Below are 22,212 nucleotides of genomic sequence, written 5' to 3' on the forward strand. Positions count from 1 at the left end.
CCAGAGAGGAGATCCGGTACAAGAATCGAGTTCGTTGGTTGACTTTTTTTATTACATTGGATGCCATTTTGTCACAGGAGAGATTAGCCTCTAGGATGGAACCCAGGTAGGTAATTTCATCTTTCCTTGTGACAATATTGTCACCCACTGTAACTGAGAAGCCGTCGGTCTTGCTGAGTTTGTTATTTGAACCGAAGAGAATGGACTCTGTTTTGCCCATGTGTAATGATAGTTTGTTATCAGCGAGCCATATGCAGATTCTGCCTAGTTCCGAGCTGAGGGTTTTTTCAACCTGTAACTTGTTCTTGTCAGAGACCAGCAGGGCTGAGTCGTCCGCAAACAGGAACAAGTTGCAGTCACAAGCTGACGACATGTCATTTGCATAAATTAGGAACAGTAGCGGTCCTAGTATGCTTCCTTGTGGAACACCACAGCTCACTGTGAGGGGGGGGGATAGGGTACCGTTTACCTCCACCATCTGTTCCCTCCCCTCAAGGTAGGATTGCATCCACGGCTCAATACATACAATTGTTAAGGGGATGCAGACCAGAGAAAGACGTTTGTCTTGTTTACATCAGGGTCCCCCGTTTTCGATTCATATCGATAGTTTAATAGCTAGCCTTGGCTCGTTTAACAATATGCAAAATATGTGTACAGCCCTGTACTCATACTGAAGTTATTCTTGGTATATAATACTACACATACTAGGTCTGATTGTGTAACGAATCGATTCCACGTCGCGCTGTGTGTGAGAGAGAGAAAGAGAGAGAAGGAGAGATAGAGGGGGATACTAATTAATTCCGCCCCCCCCCGTGAAGAATTCACGAGAATCCGGGGCCATAATAAGATACAGGACAAGTGGAGGGGCGGCTAGGTGGTGTAGTGGTCTAAGGCACTCGCCACCAGTGTGGAGACGCTAGGATTCGCGTGTTCGAATCCAGCTCTCCACATTGTTTTTCAGTTTGGCTGGTCGTCCGCAGTAATACACATTGGCCGTATTACGGGGAGGGAAAAACTGAAGGGTGGGGATCGAACGTTGTGAACAAGCGACTCCTACAAGTCGGTTGGTGCGCCTGCGCAGTAGAATCAGGAAGTGTCGGGGGCAGCGTGAGCCTCCCACGCGTTACTCCTCGAACACTGAGAGATCGAGCTGCGCAGGTGAAAAGATGCGACTGCTGTTACCTCAAGTACCGGAGGGGACTTGTGCTATGTATGACTTAGTCCTCACTGCAGCCGGCTTGTGGGAGGCAAGAAACAGCGTTCGTGACAGGGGAGGGTTGAATTGGATGATACGAAATTGGGATGGGAGAAAATATAGAAAATGGGAGAAAAAGTGGATCAAAAAAAAGATACAGGACAAGTGGGAGCCTACGTCGTATGTGGTGGTTAAGCAGAGCCACGAAGGGACGCCCGTGTTCACGGTCAGGCCCGAAGCAGGGGGTCCAGAAAGGACCGTGCATCGAGACCAGCTCAAGACCTGTCCCTTCCCGGCTTCTGACCCCGGAAGTGCGGGCGAGAGCCCCTCGACAGATCCCGGTGGCATCGCGGAGCTCGTCCGAATCAGACATCGGAGGTGCTTTCTGGCACCGGCGGGAAACGCATCCTAGGGCGTGTAACCACCCCGGGCCCCTGCGGGACGCCCCTGAAGAGGCCGAGAGCGCAGAGTCAGAGGTGGAGTCGACCCCCTCAGGAGAGGATGGGGAAGACGGCGGAGACGGAGTCGAAGAGGAGGCCGCTGGCGGTCCACCGATGGCCCCGGAGGGCGAGGCGGTGGTCCATGACCCGCCAACGGGCACGGAAGAATCCGACACGGAGTCGGAGGTGGGGGAAGTGGAACCCCCCCGAGTGGAACCCACCCGGCCCCAGAGGAGCACCAGAGGTCGGCTACCCGCTCGGTATCGCCAGGACTACGTGCTCAAGAGTGTGTTTGTTGAACAGTGTGTCCAACTCATGAAGGAGTGTGTGAAACTGTTAGCATAATGTGTGATTGTCGATCTATGTGTGAAACTGTGGTCTCAGGACCGTTTTCATGCATGCGTTGGTTGGTGTTTCATTGAGTTAACTTGCAGAGGACTTAGCAAGTTCAAAGTGGGGGGAAATGTAGCATCCTGAAAATATGGCTATTATTCAGAAGTGCTGACTTGCCTTTTTATCTCCCCTGGTGCACCAAGACATTCTAATTAGTTTCCATTAATATTCCCTCGAACAATGACGCAGGCTCCTCCTTGTTCTACTCGCTGGAATATGGATTATGAACAGGATTACTGGATCATACTCTACCATTCTTTTCCCTGTGTGACTAGTTGGCGGTACCAGCAGGGGGCGGTGGCAGGCAGAGAGTGTCCGAGAGAGATGGGAAGGAGGCAAGGATGGAGACGGAAGGGGAAAGAACGAGTCTCTTCGAGTTGGGACTTTGTTGTGAACAGACGTGTCTCGGAGGGTGTGAAGCACGGGCGGACGAACTGAACTTGAGTATGTGACGGGTTATCCTATAAAAGTAATCGTAGTGGAGCATTGCATGTTTCCCCCACTGAATAACCCTAGTGATATACAACGAGTTATCCTAGAAGAAAGGCGGTATAGCCAACTGTGGCTTAAGTTAAAGATATCCCCTCTAGTGCGGTGCCCCGCCAGCGTGGCGTGAAGAGGACCGGTGTTTAGAGACACCCTGCGTTATTATATAGCACGGCTAGCAGGAGGGCTGTTGGGACCCAGAGTGTAGCTGCAGTGTCAGTGAGGGCAAGGTATGGATGCGCGTCGACTCCGCACCAGCAGTCTACAACCAGTCTACACCGGCATCAACGTCGGCGCTGCACCGGCTGTCTTCAACAGAGGTCGCCATCACCCAGCACACGCTCTCAGCCAGCTTCTGCCTCCCCTCTCCAGCCCCGCTTGCTAGCGCCCGTGCCGAGAACGTTCGACGCCATCTTGCTATCCGGACGGTGGTGGCGTGGCGAGGCCGCCATCTTGGTTGAGTATAAGGTATTGAGTTACAAATTGGGTAATAGTAAGATTTCCTTCTATTCGACCCAGTGCTTTTAACTCTTTGTAACTGACCAGTATAATTATCATTAAAGAATTAGATGGGAGTTCTGTGTGCGTGTCCATTCATGAGCCGTTTAACAACTCTTTTGGTGTGGGTAACGTTAATACAACTAACCCCTTCCTATTCCACCTTTCCCTTTTTATTGTAAGGTTTCTAGTGTCAATGAGGGAGGGTACTGTTTGCGGGGGGAACCAAGTTATTTATTTACAATTCAGTCACTAGGTGTGGGAGGGTTACAGGAGTAATTGGGGGAAGTGGGAGCGTGTTGGGGAGTACTGCTGACCGCCCTGCTGCAGGGGAGGAAGACCAGAGTACCAGACCAGGTTGGTAAATCATTATAGTGGGTGACTATTGTCATCAGGCCCGAAGCAGGGGGTCCAGAAAGGACCGTGCATCGAGACCAGCTCAAGACCTGTCCCTTCCCGGCTTCTGACCCCGGAAGTGCGGGCGAGAGCCCCTCGACAGATCCCGGTGGCATCGCGGAGCTCGTCCGAATCAGACATCGGAGGTGCTTTCTGGCACCGGCGGGAAACGCATCCTAGGGCGTGTAACCACCCCGGGCCCCTGCGGGACGCCCCTGAAGAGGCCGAGAGCGCAGAGTCAGAGGTGGAGTCGACCCCCTCAGGAGAGGATGGGGAAGACCAGGTTGGTAAATCCCGGGCCGCATCCACTCAAACTGCCAGCCTCCAGTTGAAGCTCCAGACTCAAAGACGGAGGTGCAGTCAGACAGAGCTCTACTGTGTCTCGCTACCCAGTGATTGTGCCCAACCGTTCCCACGAAGCAGAGATAATCCACCCTGCTACATTTTCATGTCCCTATAACGGTTCATCTCCTTTTACATATGTATTCTCTATGTGTTAATAATTTACATGTGCCCCTTTAAGGCTTATCCCTTTTCACATGTTTTTATTGGTGTTAACTCTTTTACATATGTATTTGCTAAGTGTTAATACTTTACATGTGTCCCTTTAAGGCTTATCCCTTTCACATGTTTTTGTTAGTGTTAACTCTTTTACATATGTATTTGCTAAGTGTTAATACTTTACATGTGTCCCTTTAAGGCTTTCCCTTTGCACTTGTTTTTATTGGTGTTAACATCTTTACATATCTTCCTTAAGGATTGTTTCTTTTAGATATTCCTTTACACTTGTTTTTATCAATGATGTGAGTTGTTTTTACTATCCTGTGTTCCTCAGCCATGGCCTGTTGCCAGCTGGCACTTGTTAGTAATCACAGGTCAGTATATAGACCTGCCAGTTCCCCTCATTGATTGTCGCACCATTGCCCTGTTTCAGTGTATTGTTATCACAGTTAGTTTCGGTCACTTACTCACCTTTGTCACCGTATTCCCCGTGAGTCCGTTCCTCTCTTAGTTCTTATTTTTCCAGCATTGCTGAGTATTGTTTTCGGGTTTGCAGTTCGCTTTTGTTTAGTAACCTTTTATACCATTTGTAATCATTGTTGCTTGCTGACTGCTTAGTAAAAGCCTGTTCACTTCAGTACGTCGTCTCAGTCTCTTCTCTCTCTGCTCGGGTTACCTGCATTTGGGATCTCCTCTCCTAACCCACACCGAAACCATCTCAGAGAGAGCACATTAGTCCAGTCTTAGCTGCTCTACACTGGCGTCCTGTAACATTTAGAATTGACCTCAAGGTCCTTCTCCTTACATACAAAGCTCTAAATGGACAGGGACCTAGCTACATCGCCAACACTCTAATAAATTACAGGCCAGCAAGAACACTGCGATCATCAGCTGCTGGACTACTAGAGAGTAGAGGCTCCCAGAAACAGTCAAAAGAGGATCGGTGATGCAGCCTTTATCAACTACGCGCCAAAACTATGGAACAAACTGCCCAAAAACATCAGGGAAGCCAACTCGCTAGACATCTTCAAAAGACAGCTTAAAACCTATTTATTTGCTCAGGCATTTAAATGAAACATCAGGGACATCCTAACACAAATTGTATTTTACCTGCACTTTTCTTACCCTGCCTACTTTTATACACTTCCTATCAAATTCATGTGTTGGTTCTATGCACATTTTATCTCACTACCTCCTATGCACTGTAATTTTAAGAACGCTGCTCTGTTGTAATTCAAAACTGATGCACTGCTCTGTTGAATGTTAGATACTCCGCTACTGTTCCTAATTTATGCAAATGACATGTCGTCAGCTTGTGACTGCAACTTGTTCTTGTTCGCGGACGACTCAGCCTTGCTGGTCTCTGACAAGAACAAGTTACAGGTTGAAAAAACCCTCAGCTCATAACTCGGCAGAATCTGCACCAGGCTCGCTGATAACAAATGATTACACCTGGGTAAAACAGAGTCCATTCTCTTCGGATCAAATAACAAACTCAGCAAGACCGACGGCTTCTCAGTTACAGTGGGTGACTATTGTCACAAGGAAAGATGAAATGACATACCTAGGTTCCATCCTAGAGGCAAATCTTTCCTGTGACAAAATGGCATCCAAGGTAATAAAAAAAGTCAATCAACAAACTAGATTCTTGTACCGGATCTTCTCTGGTAAACAAGAATACCCTGAAGACTGGCAGGAGCACTCATTCAAGGGTACTCCGACTATGCTTGCACCTCATGGTACCAAAGCACCTCAAAGGCACTAAAAACAAGATCACAAACATCACAAAACAAACTGGTCAGACTACTACTTGACCTTACTCCTAGAACCCACCTCACCCCTGCCCACTTTGACTACCTAGGATGGCTTAGGGGGCTTTCTCACTGCCATTCGGGGTCGAACCAGCTCCGCTCCGTCCTCGCTCCGTCCTTGGGTTTGAACTTCCCCCCTCCCTCTCCCCCCTCTAGTTTGTGTACACACTGCAGTCTTGGTGCGCTCCCGGTTTTGTTTACGGTTTGCGTTTTGAGCGTGTAAGCTTGCCGTAGGCAATGATGTCACGCTCGAACGTCAACACAGGAAGAGTTTTAACACACGGCGGTGGAAACTGGATGCTGATATAAAGAAAAAAATAACCAATAAATATGAAGTTATATTTGAACCTCTGTTGTCAAACCTTGTCAATATAACCCACCCCCGTTTCTCACGAATGGAACTGGTGTCGTGGTGTCCGCTTTGAGAGTTTTCCAGGGTTAACGCTAAGCTAATGCTAGTTAGCTTAGCCTATTTATTACTAGTTAGCAGCTAACATTAGCCCATTGCTCGCATCAATTATATTGTATGTCATTGATCTACCAGTCGATCACGGCCGACTGGTTGGGCACCACTGGTCTATAGAAATAAATGCATTCGAACAAGAAACCAATGTATAGTAGACATAGCAATGGCAAAAAAAGTTGCCAGGCCTAATGCAAGCCAGGGAAGTCTTTAGCCCCTTCCGTGACTGCGATGTGCAAGCCAGGGGCTTTATATCTGATATATTTCGGACCTACCCTGAGCTTTTAAGCAGTGTTTGGTGGTCCAAATTAGCCTGGCTACTATGGAGCTGCGAGTGACTGCGTATTCAAAAGCCCCTGGCTTGCACATCGCAGTCACGGAAGGGGCTAGGAAGTCTTGTGCTTGTAACGTGGCTTCAGGTTTTCATCCACTGAGCCGTGAGGCTCAACATGCTTGTTTGGTTGAGGTCTGAACTCGCCAAATTTCCCATAAATATAGTTTTTGTGGGTACTATTGTCCAGTTGTTGCTGTATGTTTTTATCTTGCAATGGGCCTGGTCTACAAGATACACTATACGACTAAGGTACCCATGTACATGTCAAAATACTTCCCAAAGGTCAGTGAATACCATGACCACAACACCAGAGGAAGCTCAACAAATCATGTTAAACCCAGATTCGGCTCAAACAAGGGACTAAACACGTTTCGCAATCATGCCACATCAATGTGGAACGCCCTACCCAAAGCTGTAAAGGAATGTGAATCCCTACCCACATTCAAAACCGCTCTAAAAGAGCACCTACGGGAGGCTGCAATTCGAAACTGGCCACCGTAAATGTCCAAACCCCCCCACCCCCTCCTAATAGACAGTCTCCTCCCCACCGTATGTATATATTCTCTCCCCACCGTATGTGGTGCAGAAGGGGAACAGCGGATATAGCTGGGACGAACTGTGACAATTCCAGGCGGAGGACCCTGAACTGGGACCGATGTGGCGGGCAGTGACCCGTGGGACCCCACCCACTAAAGCATTGTTGCAGGAAGTAAACCCATGCCTCCGCAAGTTATACGGGCAGTGGGAGCGTTTCCGTCTACGCAACCAAGTACTGTTTCGACGCGTTAGTGACCCCCGAGACGGGGAAGAGGTCCTGCAACTGGTGGTGCCGATGGCACTGCGGCAACACATATATGAGACCCAACACGACTATGGGGGACACTTTGGTAGCCGGGGGACCATGGACCTGATGAGGCAAAGTTACTTCTGGATAGGGATGGCCGCAGAGGTGAATGGCTGGGTGCAACAGTGCAAACGGTGTGCGCTTGCCCGGGACGTGTTCCCTAAGTCCCAGGCCCGATGACCTGCACCAACGTGACTGCGCCCATGGAAGTTCTAGCTATGGACTTTACCGTGTTAGAGATGTCAACGGGCGGCTATGAGAACGTCCTGGTGTTGACCGATATGTTCACCCGATTCACTATCGCCATCCAGACCAAAGACCAGACCGCCAAGACCACTGCCGCCGCACTCATCCGGCATTGGTTTGTGTACTATGGCTGCCCCGCTCGACTTCACGCCAACCAAGGTCGAAACTTTGAATCTGGCGTCATCAAGGAACTCTGTAAATTGTACGGGATCTCGTTCCTGAATATTCTAGAATGTTCGGCTACAGTGATGCCGGTAACGCGTTACTAAGTAACGCGTTATTGTAATCTGATTACTTTCCCCCGAAAATAGTAATCTAACGCGTTAATCTTTAAAAGCCAGTAATCTGATTGCAGTTACTTGTCCAAGTGGCTGTGCATTACTATTTCGTTACTATCTCATCATAAATTCATAATGCAGGCGGAATGCAGTATTTTATTTCGTTTTCGACAGTCAAAAATACATTTTGAGCTGTTTTTCTTTTGGGAGTGACGTAGTGTGGCAGTGAAAGGGTTACACAAGAATGTGTCCCGCGGGCCGCGGCGTGACTGGACACTCTGTCTGTGAGTGACTCTGCTTTGGTACAATCACATTCCCCATCCACAGTCTGCGAATCAGAGGCAGAGTAGGGCGGGTCTTCACAGCACGTCATGTGACATATGCGCCAATCGTGTGACAGCAGGGCTCCGTCGTCGGAGAATTCCACCCCAAAACGCTTGGCAAAATTAAAAGTGAGTTTCTGTTCAGACTTCCATCCCAAAACGCTTGTCAGTCACTACTTCACGTTCATATGCGGAGGAAACAAAATACTGTCTACCGCTAAAAACAGCACATCCAATTGCATTGAAAGCATCTGGAATCACAACACTAGCCGACGCTTCGACTAGTAGGTACAGGAGGACTCGGAGGCCAGCCAAACAGCAAAAGAGAGAGATTGTTTCTTTCCCTTTTGATTAATGTATATTTGATGGTGGCAGAGCAAAAGCTCTTATTTGCCAGATTTACAGTTAATTTACATGTTAAAGAGAGACTGATTGTATGTTTATAGAGAGACATTTATAAAAACAATTTAATAGTTACAGTTGATATAATTGAATAGTTCAGCCTGCATTTGTTAGATGTGAATGGATACACTGGTTTTGTAAAACCACTGGCTGGCTGCTATAATGCTGTGAGCATCATAGACTGTTGCTTTACCATACTTGATGGTACAGAAGCTGAAGCACTAGTTTAACAATTTACGTTATGTGCAGAGAAACAAGTTAAAAACAATTTATGCACTTTCAATAAAGCGTTTAAAAAAAACGGTTGGTGGAACGACGACGACTTCGTAACCTAGTTACTTTCAAAGTAACTAAGTTACTCTGATAATCAAGTAATCAGTAAAGTAACTTGGATTACTTTTTAAAGGAGTAATCAATAATCAGTAATCGGATTACTTTTACAAGTAATCTGTGGCATCACTGTTCGGCTATGAGATCATCACAAATGTTCCAGAATGTTCGATGTTCTAGAATGTTCGGCTATGACATCACCACAAATGTTCCAGAATGTTCGATCTGGTCTGGTATAAATACAAGCCGTGTTCCCCTTCTCCCACCACCTTCACACTAACTGACTCAACTGTCGCTTCACGGTCAACTAGAGACTTTAGCGAGGAGGAAAAAAAAAGAAAATGGCAGACCAACTTTGTAAACTGTTTGTTGGTGGACTGAACGTGGACACGGACGACGGCGGCCTGCGCAAACATTTCAAGCAATTCGGTAGTTTAACCGACTGCGTGGTCGTCGTGAACAAGCAGCTGCAGAGGTCCCGCTGCTTCGGCTTCGTCACCTACACCTCGGGCGACGAGGCCGACGCGGCAATGGCGGCCAGGCCGCATGTCGTCGACGGCACCACCGTGAAGCTGAAGTGGGCCGTGGCGTGGGAGGACGCCAACAAGCCTGAGGCGCTCGCCAAGGTGAAGAAAATATTCGTCGGCGGCTTGAAGGACGACATCGAGGAGGAGGACCTCAAGGAGTATTTCGCGCAGTTCGGCGAGATCGAAAAGAGCGAGGTGATCTCCGAGAAGGAGAGCATGAGGAAGCGAGGCTTCGGCTTTGTCCACTTCACCGACAACGACTCGGCCGACAAGTCGGTGGTGGTGAAGTACCACACCATCAAGGGCCACAAGGTGGAGGTGAAGAAGGCCCTCACCAAGCAGGAGATGCAGGCGTCGGGTCGCAGCGGCGGCATGATGATGAGGGGGGGAAGGGGAGGAGGAGGAGGAGGAGGAGGGATGAGGGGCATGCGAGGGAATCAAAATGGCTTCGGCGGTGGCGGCAGAGGAGGCTACAACAGCTATGATGGCGGCTACGGCGGCGGCGGGTACGGTGGCGGAGGAGGATACGGCGGAGGCGCGAGCTACGGAGGAAACGGTGAAGGCGCGAGCTATGGTGGTGGCGGTGGATACGGAGGAGGCACGAGCTACGGAGGCGGCGGCTACGGTGGCGAGCAGATAGCGGCAGGCTATGGCGGCGGAAACGGCTACAGCGGCAGTGACTTTGGCAGCGGTTACGGCGCGCAGCCTAGCGGCTACGGCCCCATGAAGAGCGCCACGCCTAGCAGCGGTTACGGCGCGCAGAGGAGCGCCACGCCCTACACCCGGGGTGGCGGAGGAGGCGGCGGCTACCAGAGAGGTGGCGGCTACAGCGGCGGTTACTAAAATCAAAATGGCGGTCACCATTTCGACGACCGTTAGCGAACAGCCACAACCTTCCGGAACATTCTAGAACATCGAACATCCTGGCATTACATCAAGATGTCTGATAGTGGCAGCCAGTCCAAGACGGTGGTGGAGGAGGAGACAACATCCGTGGCAGAGGGAGTTGGAAGAGGCGTGTAGCTGTCGTTTGTATTAAGAGTTGAATCTGCTTTTTATTTGCGTACATTCTAGTTTTTTTTGTTTTGTTTGAAACTAGTCCATGTAGGATTGTTTTTGTTTGAAACTATTCTCTATATATGATTATTTTTCCCTTTTGCATTTTAAGCAAGTAGTAAAGAATTTTTTTTCCTTAAGTAAGATTGATGTGTTTTACTTTTATGGGGATGAGGAACGCATGTGCTATGGATTTCAATTTTTATCTTAGAGCTATGTCTTCACTGATTACATACGTTTGTATAAGTATCCATAGGTCTTTAGTAAAGGCAGGAGAGATGCTGCGGGATTAAAGCAGTTTCATTGTTCCTTCCCACGTGTTATGTACAAATCAACGTCAGTAATTTCCCCTCCCCCACCACAAGTACACATAGTGTCTTCATCAGCCTAAATATTGTTCATTTTTTCATTTACTTACAGCAATCTCATGTATTGTATACTTTAATAATGTCTGAAGATCAAAACTTACAATTGTTCAAAAGCATTTTGGTATGCATATGTATGTTCATTTTAAATAAAACGTTATTCAAACTTAGTTATTACTTAGTTATTTTACTCATTTAACCAGGTTGCCTTCAGTTGTTCCCACAGGTCTTAAAGTGATTTATGACTCCTCATCTTCTCTAGTTGGCATCCTTACCCTTGTTTAACCCCTTTCTCAGGTGGGTGAAATGGTTACAGAACCGGATGTAGTCTACCCACAGCCAATGCATGTAGGCTTTGGAGGGTTTGCCTTGTTTTTTTTAATCAAAGTAATTGTGGTTTCTAGTCCTTTTGTACATCTCTTAATAACCCTGGCTTTTTTTTTTTTTACATATTCACATATTGTGGACTTTGAGGCCTGCTCATTATCTTTGATTATTCCTACATTTAAGTGTTCTTACTCTTATCCCAGTAGGCTATCCCAGCCAAAATAGCCGTAGCAGTTTGTTTGTAGGCTACACTACAGGACCCTGTTGAGTTACCTGGGGTCGATTGTAATAGGAGTCTGAAATATCTCTTTAGGATATCCACATCCAGCAAACTAGGTATGTAAATCAACCTGTCTTCACTATGTGTTGGTCAACCATGTATGGCATTTAATTATTTTGTGATGGTACACAAGTGTACTGTGACATTTTATCTTTACAAAAGTCTTGCTTTTATTTATAGTTGCTCATTCATAGATTTTTCAATGCGTCTCAATATCTAACTAATATTTAAACAAAAAGGGGGGTGGTTCGGTCCTTGATCATTAATTTAAAGGGGTGGAGGGATACCCAACGTCTGTTCCTTCATTGTAAGTGAAATACTGGAATGGTACATTGGCGTCTCCCTCCAGGCAACCTTCACCTGCCCAGTGTCTCATTCTGTTCCTTCTTCCTGTTTCTCCTCCAGGTTGCTATGGTAACCTGGGTGCCAGGGCATCACCCCGCTAAGGACGGGTGTGTGACTCCATGCCGTCCGGGGTGACCAGAGAGGTGGTCATAAGCCCACACCCTCCTCCTCAGGTGATGTCAGATTCCAGGAAGGATTCACCCGTTTGTTCGTTGTGATGTCGAAAAGTTTTTAATGCAGTGTCTGAATGCTCATGCATAAATGGCACATGACACTTGTCTAATGTTTGTAATGCAACTTAAAGTGTCTTTATTAAGTAAGATATTAAGTGAACTTTAATTCACTTAATAATTTCTCACCTAAAGCATTAAATGTGAGTTTATTTGTATCCCTTCCAGTATACAGCAATCTCAATCCCCGCCCTCTTTTCTTGATCCTCCAATCACAACTGTTTCCTTCCTCAGACAAACAGTTTGAAGAAGGCAACAGTTGTGATTGGAGCATCAATAAATGGGGGAGGGGCTTGTAAATGGTAATGAGTTGTATCCCTGTTGCCTAAACCCGAATGTAGTGGGAAGGTCAATAACTTGGTCATGACGACAAGGTCCTCTCTTTAGCCTTTGGCGTGGTTTATTATTTCACATATCATTATGCACCATGAGACGTTCTCTCTGTGAGAGGCGACGGAGGAAGAGACAGAGGGGGAGGTAACATTCCCTTATATACCTCTTACCTGACGTCAGCTCCAATAGCTACATCTCCTTGCGCCTATAGCGCCCTCTTGTGGAAACAGTTAAGCAGTTACATGCAATCATATATAACTCATAAACTCAACACTCCCACTTATGGCTGACGTGTATACTGTACAACTTTTCCAAAAACAACTTTCAAAGAAAATAATACAGTTCAGAACATCAAAAAGAATATGGCAGTCAATATTACATAACAGGCAATATTTTACACACCAAACATGACCTCTGCAAATCTTCTCAATTTCAGTTTGGAGACAGGCTTGGTCATAGCATCTGCAACCATGTCGTCTGTAGGACAATAAACAAGTGTCATCCTTTCTTCTCTGATGACAGATCTGATGAAGTGATATTTTATATCCACATGTTTACACCTCTGTCGGCACACAGGGTTTCTAGAGAGTGCAATGGTTCCCTGGTTGTCTTCATAAACAACAGTTTTCTTATATACATAGGTATCCATTCCTTCGAGCAGTTGTTCTAGATAAATACATTCCTGTATTGTCATAGCTAGAGCCATGTATTCGGCTTCACAAGTTGATAGTGCCACTGTGGGCTGCTTCTTTGTTTTCCACGAAACCAGTGAGCTGTTTGTGTTCAAACTCACACAATACGCCCAGTCTGCATCACTGTAGGCTTTAAGCCCTAAGCCCTCGCTGCTCTTTCTGAAACAAAGCTGTTTATCTGCTGTACCTTTGAGATAACGAAAAACAAGTTTTGCTGTAATCCAGTGCTCCTCTGTGGGGTCAGCAAAATGCTGTGACAATTTACTCACTACAAAACATAGGTCAGGGCGAGTACATGTTGTCAAATAAATGAGGCTACCTACAGCTTCTCTGTACATTTTTACATCTGTCAATTTCTGAGCATCCTCTTGGTAGTAGTTTTTGATCACATGGTGTTTCCCTTGTCCTACATTCTTGCATGTCAAAACGTTTCAGGATCTTTTCCACATATCTCTTCTGGGATATTTTTACACAACTGGCAGACTGTTCGAAGTCCATGCCTAGAAAATGCTTTAACCTGCCTAGGAATCTGGTGGAGAGCATACTTTTCACCTGCTCTAGGTTTCTAGTGTTGTCTGCTGCGATGATCAAATCATCCACTTCGGTATTTAAACATAGAATCCACTTCTGTATTTAAACATGGAATCCACTCCTGTATTTAAACATGGAATCCACTCCTTCTGTATTTAAACATGGAGTACTCTCCTCCTGTATTTAAACATGTAGCTACCCTCCTTCTGTATTTAAACATGTAGCTACCCTCCTTCTGTATTTAAACATGGAGTACCCTCCTGTATTTAAACATTTAGCTACAAACCTGGCTTTGTACTTGTCGTGGCCTTCAATACCCTCCTTGATTGAGTACACCCATTTTCCTCCCACTGTCTGTCTGCCCTCTGGTAACTTGGTTAGAGTAAAGGTGTGGTTGTCCTCTAGGGACCTCATCTCCTCATCCATTGCTCTTTCCCATTTCCTTGATTCAGGGGACACCATCGCCTCTTTAAAGGTCTGAGGTACTCCACTCACTACTCTGTAGCAGTAATCAATGCTGGTAAGTGTACTGTCATCCTCGTCACTTCCTCTCCGGGCATAGTCTTTCAGATACTTTGGGGGTTTGTGTTCCCGTGAGGGATACCTCCCACTGCATGAGGCACGTGACGTCACCCTCGGGTGCTCCTCGTCATCATCCTCTGGGGGTTGCTGACTGTCTGCACGACTGTGCTAAGTACACTAGGCTGAGGTGTCTCTATTTCTTCACACCTTTCTCTGGAGTCCAGCTCTGGCTCCTCTGTCTGTGTCTCGTTCTCACATGTCGTCTTTGTGACAAATTTGACTAGCCTGTGTTTTTGCACTTTCCCTTTACCGGGATAATAGACTAGGAAAGCGGGGCTTCCTTTGTCGTGCCCTACAAAGAGTCCTTTTTCACATCTGGACTCAAGCTTTCCTCTGTCCTGCTGGTAAGCATAACACACTGATCCAAATGCGTGCATTCTAGCTAGATTACATTTCTTTCCTGTCAGTGCTGTATACGGGGTGGTGCCCGTGTGCTTATTAAAACACCTGTTTCTGGTGTAAGCGGCTTCTTGCACTGCATAATGCCATAGACTCTTAGGTAAGTTACCAGCTATTAGCTTACACCTAGCCATTTCGAAAAGAGTACGTCCTTCCCTCTCTGCCACCCCGTTCTGGTGTGGGGAGTACGGACATGACGTCTCGTGTCTTATCTTGTTCCTTCTCAACAGTGATTGGAAAGTTCCGTTGTCGGACCTCAAGCATCTTGTTGCCATAAGGGGCTACGTCTGCCAGGAATTTATCCGTGGCCTGGAGTGTGTCACTCTTTGCTTTGAGAAAGTAAACAAACACTGCCCCTGTACACACATCTGTAAAAGACTGTACATATCTAAAGCCACCTATGGACTCGTTGCTTACTGAACCGGCTAGATCTGTGTTAACTAGCGCAAGTGGTACCTTTACTTTTTCTGTGGGACTTCTGTTTCTCGATTGAGTGAACTTCCCCTTTATGCACACTTCACATTCTTTGTCAGGTCTACGCTTTTCACCTTTAATGTGCATGCCTTCTGTCACTGCTTGCAGTTTCAGTAAATCCTCGTAATTACAATGACCCATGATCTCATGCCATGTCTGAATATCATGACTGACAGTCACATTACACATATCATTATTATTACACTTGTCGTTGTCATTACACTCTGTTTGTAGATAATACATTCTCTTGTACACCTCTATGTTAAATCGCATACCGTCAGGCTCTACAAAAACATATTTACCTTCATTGAAGAACACTTTGGCACCGTTCGCAGTAGCAGATTTTACAGAGAATAGTTCTTGTGGGAACGAGGGTATGTAGAGAGCGTTCTTTAACACTCCCTTGCGCCAACCCGTAAGTGCGCTTCCCGTCTGCCAGCTCCATGCTGTGTCTCTCCGGCTCGAATGTGTTCTCAAAGTTCTTGAATCGATTCCTGTCGTTGATGATGTGGGACGACGCACCTGTGTCCCTTCAGTCCCTTCCTTTGGGCCTGCTGCTGCTGCGTTGGCTGGGTGACGTACGCTGTCTGCGCCTCGAAGATGAAGTCCTCTCGTCTCGCTACTCTCCGGGCGTCGTCTCGACTTGTCTCAAGTCCACCGTCGTCGCCATCTTGTCCACAGCCGCCATCTTGTCCACAGCCGCCATCTTGTCCATGCGCGTACCGTGCGCTCTGGTCGCGTTTCTTTCTACACACTTTGTCTGTGTGCCCTGTGGATTTGCAGAAGCTACACCAAACAGTCTTTGTGCAGTTATCTTTCCGGTGCCCTTTTTCTCTGCATCGCCAACCACTTCGGTGCCCTTTTTCTCCGTCGTGGGCCTGGTCTTCTCTCTCGGTGCCGCCCGGGCCTTCAGCACCCTCTCTCCCGCCTCCGCGGCGACTGGGTGGGTGTCTTCTGAGGCCTCAAAGTTCTGCAACATGGCCTTGAACTCTCCCAGCGACATGTCCGCTGAACCGTGTGTCACCACTAGTGTGAGCGGTTTGTACAGCTCCGGTAGTCCTCTCATAACCATCGCCATTAGTCCATCGCTTGGTGCTTCTCCTGCACTCTTAAGCGCCGTAATGATCTGCTCAGCTCTGATGACGTATTCGGTCACAGTCTCGGTGTGCGCCTTCTTCAGCGCGGTTAGTGTTATGTAGAGGGATACGATTCGGGGTCTTCCCCGTCCGATATAATGTTCTCTCAACACTTTCAGGCTCTCTCTGCCTTTGTCCTTAGTGTCACGGAATATCAGCCCCAAGCTTGAGTCGTCTAGCAGTGGTGCTAACTCACAGTATGCGTCGGCATTTTGCTTGGTGTCCAGGGCTAGCGCTTCCGCCGTTAGTGGTCCTGTGGGGGCCGTCAAGATCGCTGTCTTCAGTCCCACACTGTGCATGCAGCACAACATTCGCTCTTCCCAGAGCTCATAGTCCTCTGCTCTTCCGTTGAACGAGGGCCATTTGCTCTTCCCTTTGGTCGCCATCCTCTTTTGATGGTAGGCGTAGCTTTAGCTCCCATTAGCTTAGCTTTAGCCACACGGTGCTCCCGGTGCTAAACTAGCCTATACTTTAGCTAAACTTGCTACCCTTATTATTTTGCCCCTGCGTGATCTGGGCCCATAACCTGTTGACAAAGTCACTTATGGGGCGACAATAACTTGGTCATGACAACAAGGTCCTCTCACTTCAGCCCTTAATCGGCGTGGTTTATTATCACATTGCACATTAGTACATGAGACCTTCTCTCTGTGAGAGGTAGGTGGGAAGAGACAGAGAGGGAGGGAACATTCCCTTAAATACCCTCTTACCTGGCGCCAGCGTCAATAGCTCCGCCTATAGCGCCCTCTAGTGGAAACAGTTAGACAGTTACATGCAATCGTATACATCACATAACTTTAACAACACATGTCCCTGATCTTAGAACGGGTTACAGGTCCCACTCCACAGCACTCTCTCTTTGCCATAAAATGTTCTAGAGGCACTTCACCAAAAAACACATTATCCCAAATCCCAGACAGTTATTGGGTGTTTGAACATGTCCTCCATGCCTCATTTACTATTTCATTGCGTTAAGTTAAGTTGTACTTTATTGTCCCCATGGGGAGATTTGTCCTCTGCATTTGACCCATCGTAACGGCTCACAGTGAGCGGCCCCCGCGCAGCACCGGGCAACCAGCTCCAGTTGTAATGCTCGGTCAATTGAGCTTTAATTAGGATAGCATCACTATTGATTGATTGATTGATTGATTGATTGATTGATTGATTGATTGATTGATTTCATTTCATTTTAATATGCAACAACAAACAAACAACAAGTACAGATATAGCCTTAAGCCATTCAAATAATAAATGTATAGAATAACTCAAAAACTAAAAACACAAAAGCCAAACAATTATTTTTTGTCATTACATATTTGAGTTCGAAGAAGTATGCACTTATTTAATCCCACCCCTTTTACTCAAATCATACTTTACTAATTCATAACTACCTGTTCTCTTTATTGTCAGACTTATAATGAAAAAATGAACTTAGTTAACACTTTTTTTTTATGAATTCCTTATTATTATTTGCCAAAACTGTAGGTTTCTCTAGCCGTTTTATATACATATATACAACTAAATAATACCTACATATGCACATATATACATACATACACATACATAGGCCTACACATATACATTATAGCATTAGTATAAGGATTCAGTGTCACTGGAGGAAATATATATGTGTATGTATGTATGTATATATGTGCATATGTAGGTATTATTTAGTTGTATATATGTATATAAAACGGCTAGAGAAACCTACATAATATATTCATATATGCTCAATAACTGTCAAGCTAAATGAATGTGTGAAAACTGTTTTGGGATATGCCAATGCGTGAGATTATGTGCATAATAAATCAGTATGGTTTTAGTTTCTTAAACAAGTTTTTTCTTTAAGCTGAGTTCTTGCACCCAAATGAGGTGTATGTTTTATTGCTAACAGGTCTGAACCAAAAGTGTAATCTCATGTGGGTACTCACACAAACATTCTATGTCACAAAGTCAGCACCCCATTTGTTGTGTATGGAACAGAATGTTTTCTAGCTTTTGTGCATGTTCACAAATACCGCCTGTACTGCCCTGGGGGTAGTAGTAACATCTGTGAATCCTTTCAAATGGCTGGCATTCCCCTTTAAATGGATGTAGGAGTTTCTGGTCCGACGGAATAATTTATTATTAGCAGGAATAAGGAAAAGCCTTAACCTTAGTTAACTAAAACCTCTGGGAGGTAATTGTGGGAAAATGACTAAATAAAATTGACTACTGACTACCAAATTTGATCCTCTTGTTAAATGGGATTTGGGGAGAAATGTGGTAGGGAAAAAGCATACATTTACCTGTATGCCTTCCCAGCCCCCTTATTAAAGCTGAACAAACCACCCCACTGTTCACAGAGCATTCTATAATCTTAGTCATCCCTTTGTTGAGGTTCTCCTCCTTGAGGTCTATTGAGAAACAATAATACCTTTCACTACCACACTACAGAAGGTCCTTTCACTAAAGGGTTAACCTTCTGTAGTGTGTTTGTGAAAGGGTTAACCCTTTGTCGTGTGGCAGTGAAAGGGTTAAACCTTCTGTATTGTCGTAGTGAAATGGTTAACCCTTTGGTAGTGTGGCAGTGAAAGGGTTAATACCTTTTCCTAACATGGAACATGTGTGTGGTGCCGGTAGCACGATAATACCACACAGCTTCTGTAGAAGCCTTTTGATGGCACGTATGTGTTTACCTTTTGTGCGAATGACTCAGAACAGTTGATTAGAGACACATGGCCCCCCTTTTATGTTTGACTCTTTGATATTATAGTCCCTTTTGTTAGCGGGCCAAAGAATACTTTTCATCCCACACGGCTTTTGTCCACATCGATGAAATTCGGGCATACATTTCATCAACATTAGAAACCATAATAAAGCAATTGCCGGTAATTACATTTACTTAGTCTAGTGCGAAGACTACACTTCGGCATTTCCCTTTAAGAACACCCCCCACCATTCAGAACTTGAACATAACGCAACTCTGTTGGCCTTGGATCTGCAAGAGCTTTCTCTCCCGTATCTCCGCTACTCTGTTTCTCTCTCCTACTGTCTCGATAAAGACAAAATACTAAAGAAATATATACGCCCACTCTCCTTGAAAAAATACAGATAAATAGGAAAAATTGTCTGCTGGTTCCGTAACACTAATCCCCTCTTGACAGGCTGAGACAGATGTCTGTCCTCTGAACGGAAAGCTGCTGCAGCAGGCATGACCCCGGGTTCATCTGTTGGCCCCTGGCTCTCCACGGCCCATTAACATGTGGGGCCCTACAACGGCTCGGTTATGTCGGCACCAGAACACCCAAGATGAGGGGGGGGAGCTCTACAGGGAGGGGGGGGGGGGGGGGGGGGGGGGTTGGCGGCGGTTGGGGGGAGTGGGGGGCTGGCTATCACACCTATATCAGGAAGAGTGCCTTCAGGAAAACGGACACTGACGATGGCCTCTAGGGCTGAAAGGTCTGTCATTTCCCTGACATGGAATGGTCTGGCACAGGAACAGCTCCTTCCCCTCAGCATCAGTCATTGCGCTGGACTCAGCATTCACCACTCTCTCTCTCTCACTCTCTCTCTGTCTCTCTATCGCTCTCTCTCATGCTCTCTCTCTCTCTATCACTCTCTCTCTTGCTCTCTCTCTCTATCGCTCTCTCTCTCTTGCTCTCTCTCTCTATCGCTCTCTCTCAATCTCTCTCTCTGTCTCTCTCTCTATCGCTCTCTCTCTCAATCTCTCTCTCTCTTGCTCTCTCTCTCTATCGCTCTCTCTCTCTCTCTCTCAATCTCTCTCTCTCCCACTTGCTCTCTCTCTATCACTCTCTCTCTCTCAATCTCTCTCTCTCTCTCTCACACACACACTCTCTCCATACCGTATAAACTCTGAACTCGGCTGCCTATATTCAAGGCTTTGTTGCCTATACTCAACCTATACCGTATGAACTCTGAACTCTGATGCCTACTCAATCCATACATGTCTACTGCCTACAACTGTCTTTACACTGTACTCATAAGTACCTACCTCATCATACTCATAACTGCGTAACCTCAATGTATAGCCTAACCGTACAACAGGATAGCAATGTACATTAACTCTGTATACACCGTATACATGTATCTATATGTCTAGCACCTGTGTAGTGTACCACTGTTTGGTGGTTGGTTTGGTGTGCCCTGGGCATGGTGTTCAGCTGTACTACAGTGCTTGGTAGCAGGTCTGTGACTAGATAAAGTGCAGAGATTTGAATCGTGGACAGGTTCTGTGATGTTAGTAAAAACAGGAAGGGAGTAGACTTTGTTCTTTCACTGGGAAATTTAAGACAAAGCACACCATTTTTGTCTCCCAATGTCCAATTACATTGACCTATTATTATACCTTGTGCCCCTGACGTTAGTGGAAAAATACATTTTAAACAAATGTTCCCACCAATGACCATCACATAAAACATATCAACCAACCATATCATAGTTTAATATGTTGAACAGCAGGAACAAATAATGCATGGCATAATGTATGAGCATGAATGGTTTCTCAGCTACCAGGAATTCCACTCAAGAATACTTTATCTATGAACCTAGTGTGCCCTCTCCTGGCAACAGGAAGACACACAGACAATTACAAAGCATGGAAAATATTCAAAGCTATCAATTTAGACACACACACACGCGCACACACACACACACACACACACACACACACACACACACACACACACACACACACACACACACACACACACACACACACACACACACACACACACACACACACACACACACACACACACACACACACACACACACACACACACACACATAATGGGCCTGGTCTGCAAGATACACTACACCACTAAGGTACCCACGTACATGTCGAAATACTTCCCAAAGGTCTGCATCCCCTTAACAATTGTGTGTATTGAGCCATACTGTATTGTACCCATTCTTCAATCTGTTAATAAAATGTTCAATCAATCAATCAATCAATCAATCAATCAATCAATCAATCAATCACATACACACACAATATCGAAAAAATAAATATCATATTGTGATTACTTTGGCAGGTGTTACGATCGTTGTTAATGGAGCAACTCCAGACTTTATATATTTGATGATATCACACATTTTCTTAGATCTCTGGTTTCTGGTTTTTGGAGAGTAGTTCAAGTGCACAGATAATGATTGAACTTTCTTAGGCCATGGAAATAACATATTGGAATTCTTGATTTGGGGTAGTGTCCCTTCATGCCAGCGTGATTTTTTTCCGTAGCCTATGTTTGCGAAGACGCTCTCTGATTGGCTAGCCGCGTACAGCGAAGACCCTCTCTGATTGGTTCTCTTCCGCATATTCAACAACAATTGATATGTTGTTCCCTAACCCTAACCTTAACCCTAACCCTAACCTTAACCCTAACCTTAACCCTAACCCTAACCCTAACCTTAACCTTAACCTTAACCCTAACCCTAACCCTAACCCTAACCCTAACCTTAACCTTAACCTTAACCCTAACTCTAAGCATAACCCACTTCGAAAGAGGGCCCAAAGGTCACGATCAGGGCTCGAGCCTGCCAGATGAGTAGCAATCAGCGCGGCTGCAAGGGATTACCTGATCAAGAGGCTCCTATATCAACTGGCAGATCCTGTCATCCGGTGTCGCAGTGTTAAACTGCCTTCCCAGGTACGACGTCTCGACCTGAAGCCCTGCTACCCGCTCTTGTTGTTATTCCCTGTTCTAACCTCCCTCTCTTGTGCCCAAGGACCTCCGTTCCAGTGTGCCCGTCTGGACCCCTGGTGCTGGACTACGGAGTTCCTGTTCTCAACCCTGACACAGCCGGTGTCTACCTTCCTCCCGCACTGCACTAGGAGTGCACCTGCCCAAGGAACATTCTCTCATACTGCACAAGGAGTGCACCTGCTCAAGGACCATTCTCTCGTACTGCACAAGGAGTACCCCTGTGCTACCCCCCCAAGAACATTCATCCCCATATGTTGTACATTCCTGCATGTGATTCTTGTCTGCTT

General features: G+C 46.2%; 1 protein-coding gene across 1 annotated transcript; it reads left to right on the forward strand.

Annotated features, from left to right (window-relative positions):
- Positions 1-9,281: 9,281 nt before the first annotated feature.
- On the forward strand, positions 9,282-10,310 carry LOC311243238 (heterogeneous nuclear ribonucleoprotein A0-like; the record flags this gene model as incomplete). The annotated part of the gene is made up of 1 exon (XM_084332383.1): positions 9,282-10,310. The coding sequence occupies one exon, from the start codon at positions 9,282-9,284 to the stop codon at positions 10,308-10,310; it is 1,029 nt and encodes a 342-aa protein (XP_084188509.1).
- Positions 10,311-22,212: the final 11,902 nt, after the last annotated feature.

Source organism: Notolepis coatsorum, assembly GCF_963971535.1.
Source record: "Notolepis coatsorum genome assembly, chromosome: 16".
Lineage (NCBI taxonomy): Eukaryota > Metazoa > Chordata > Actinopteri > Aulopiformes > Paralepididae > Notolepis > Notolepis coatsorum.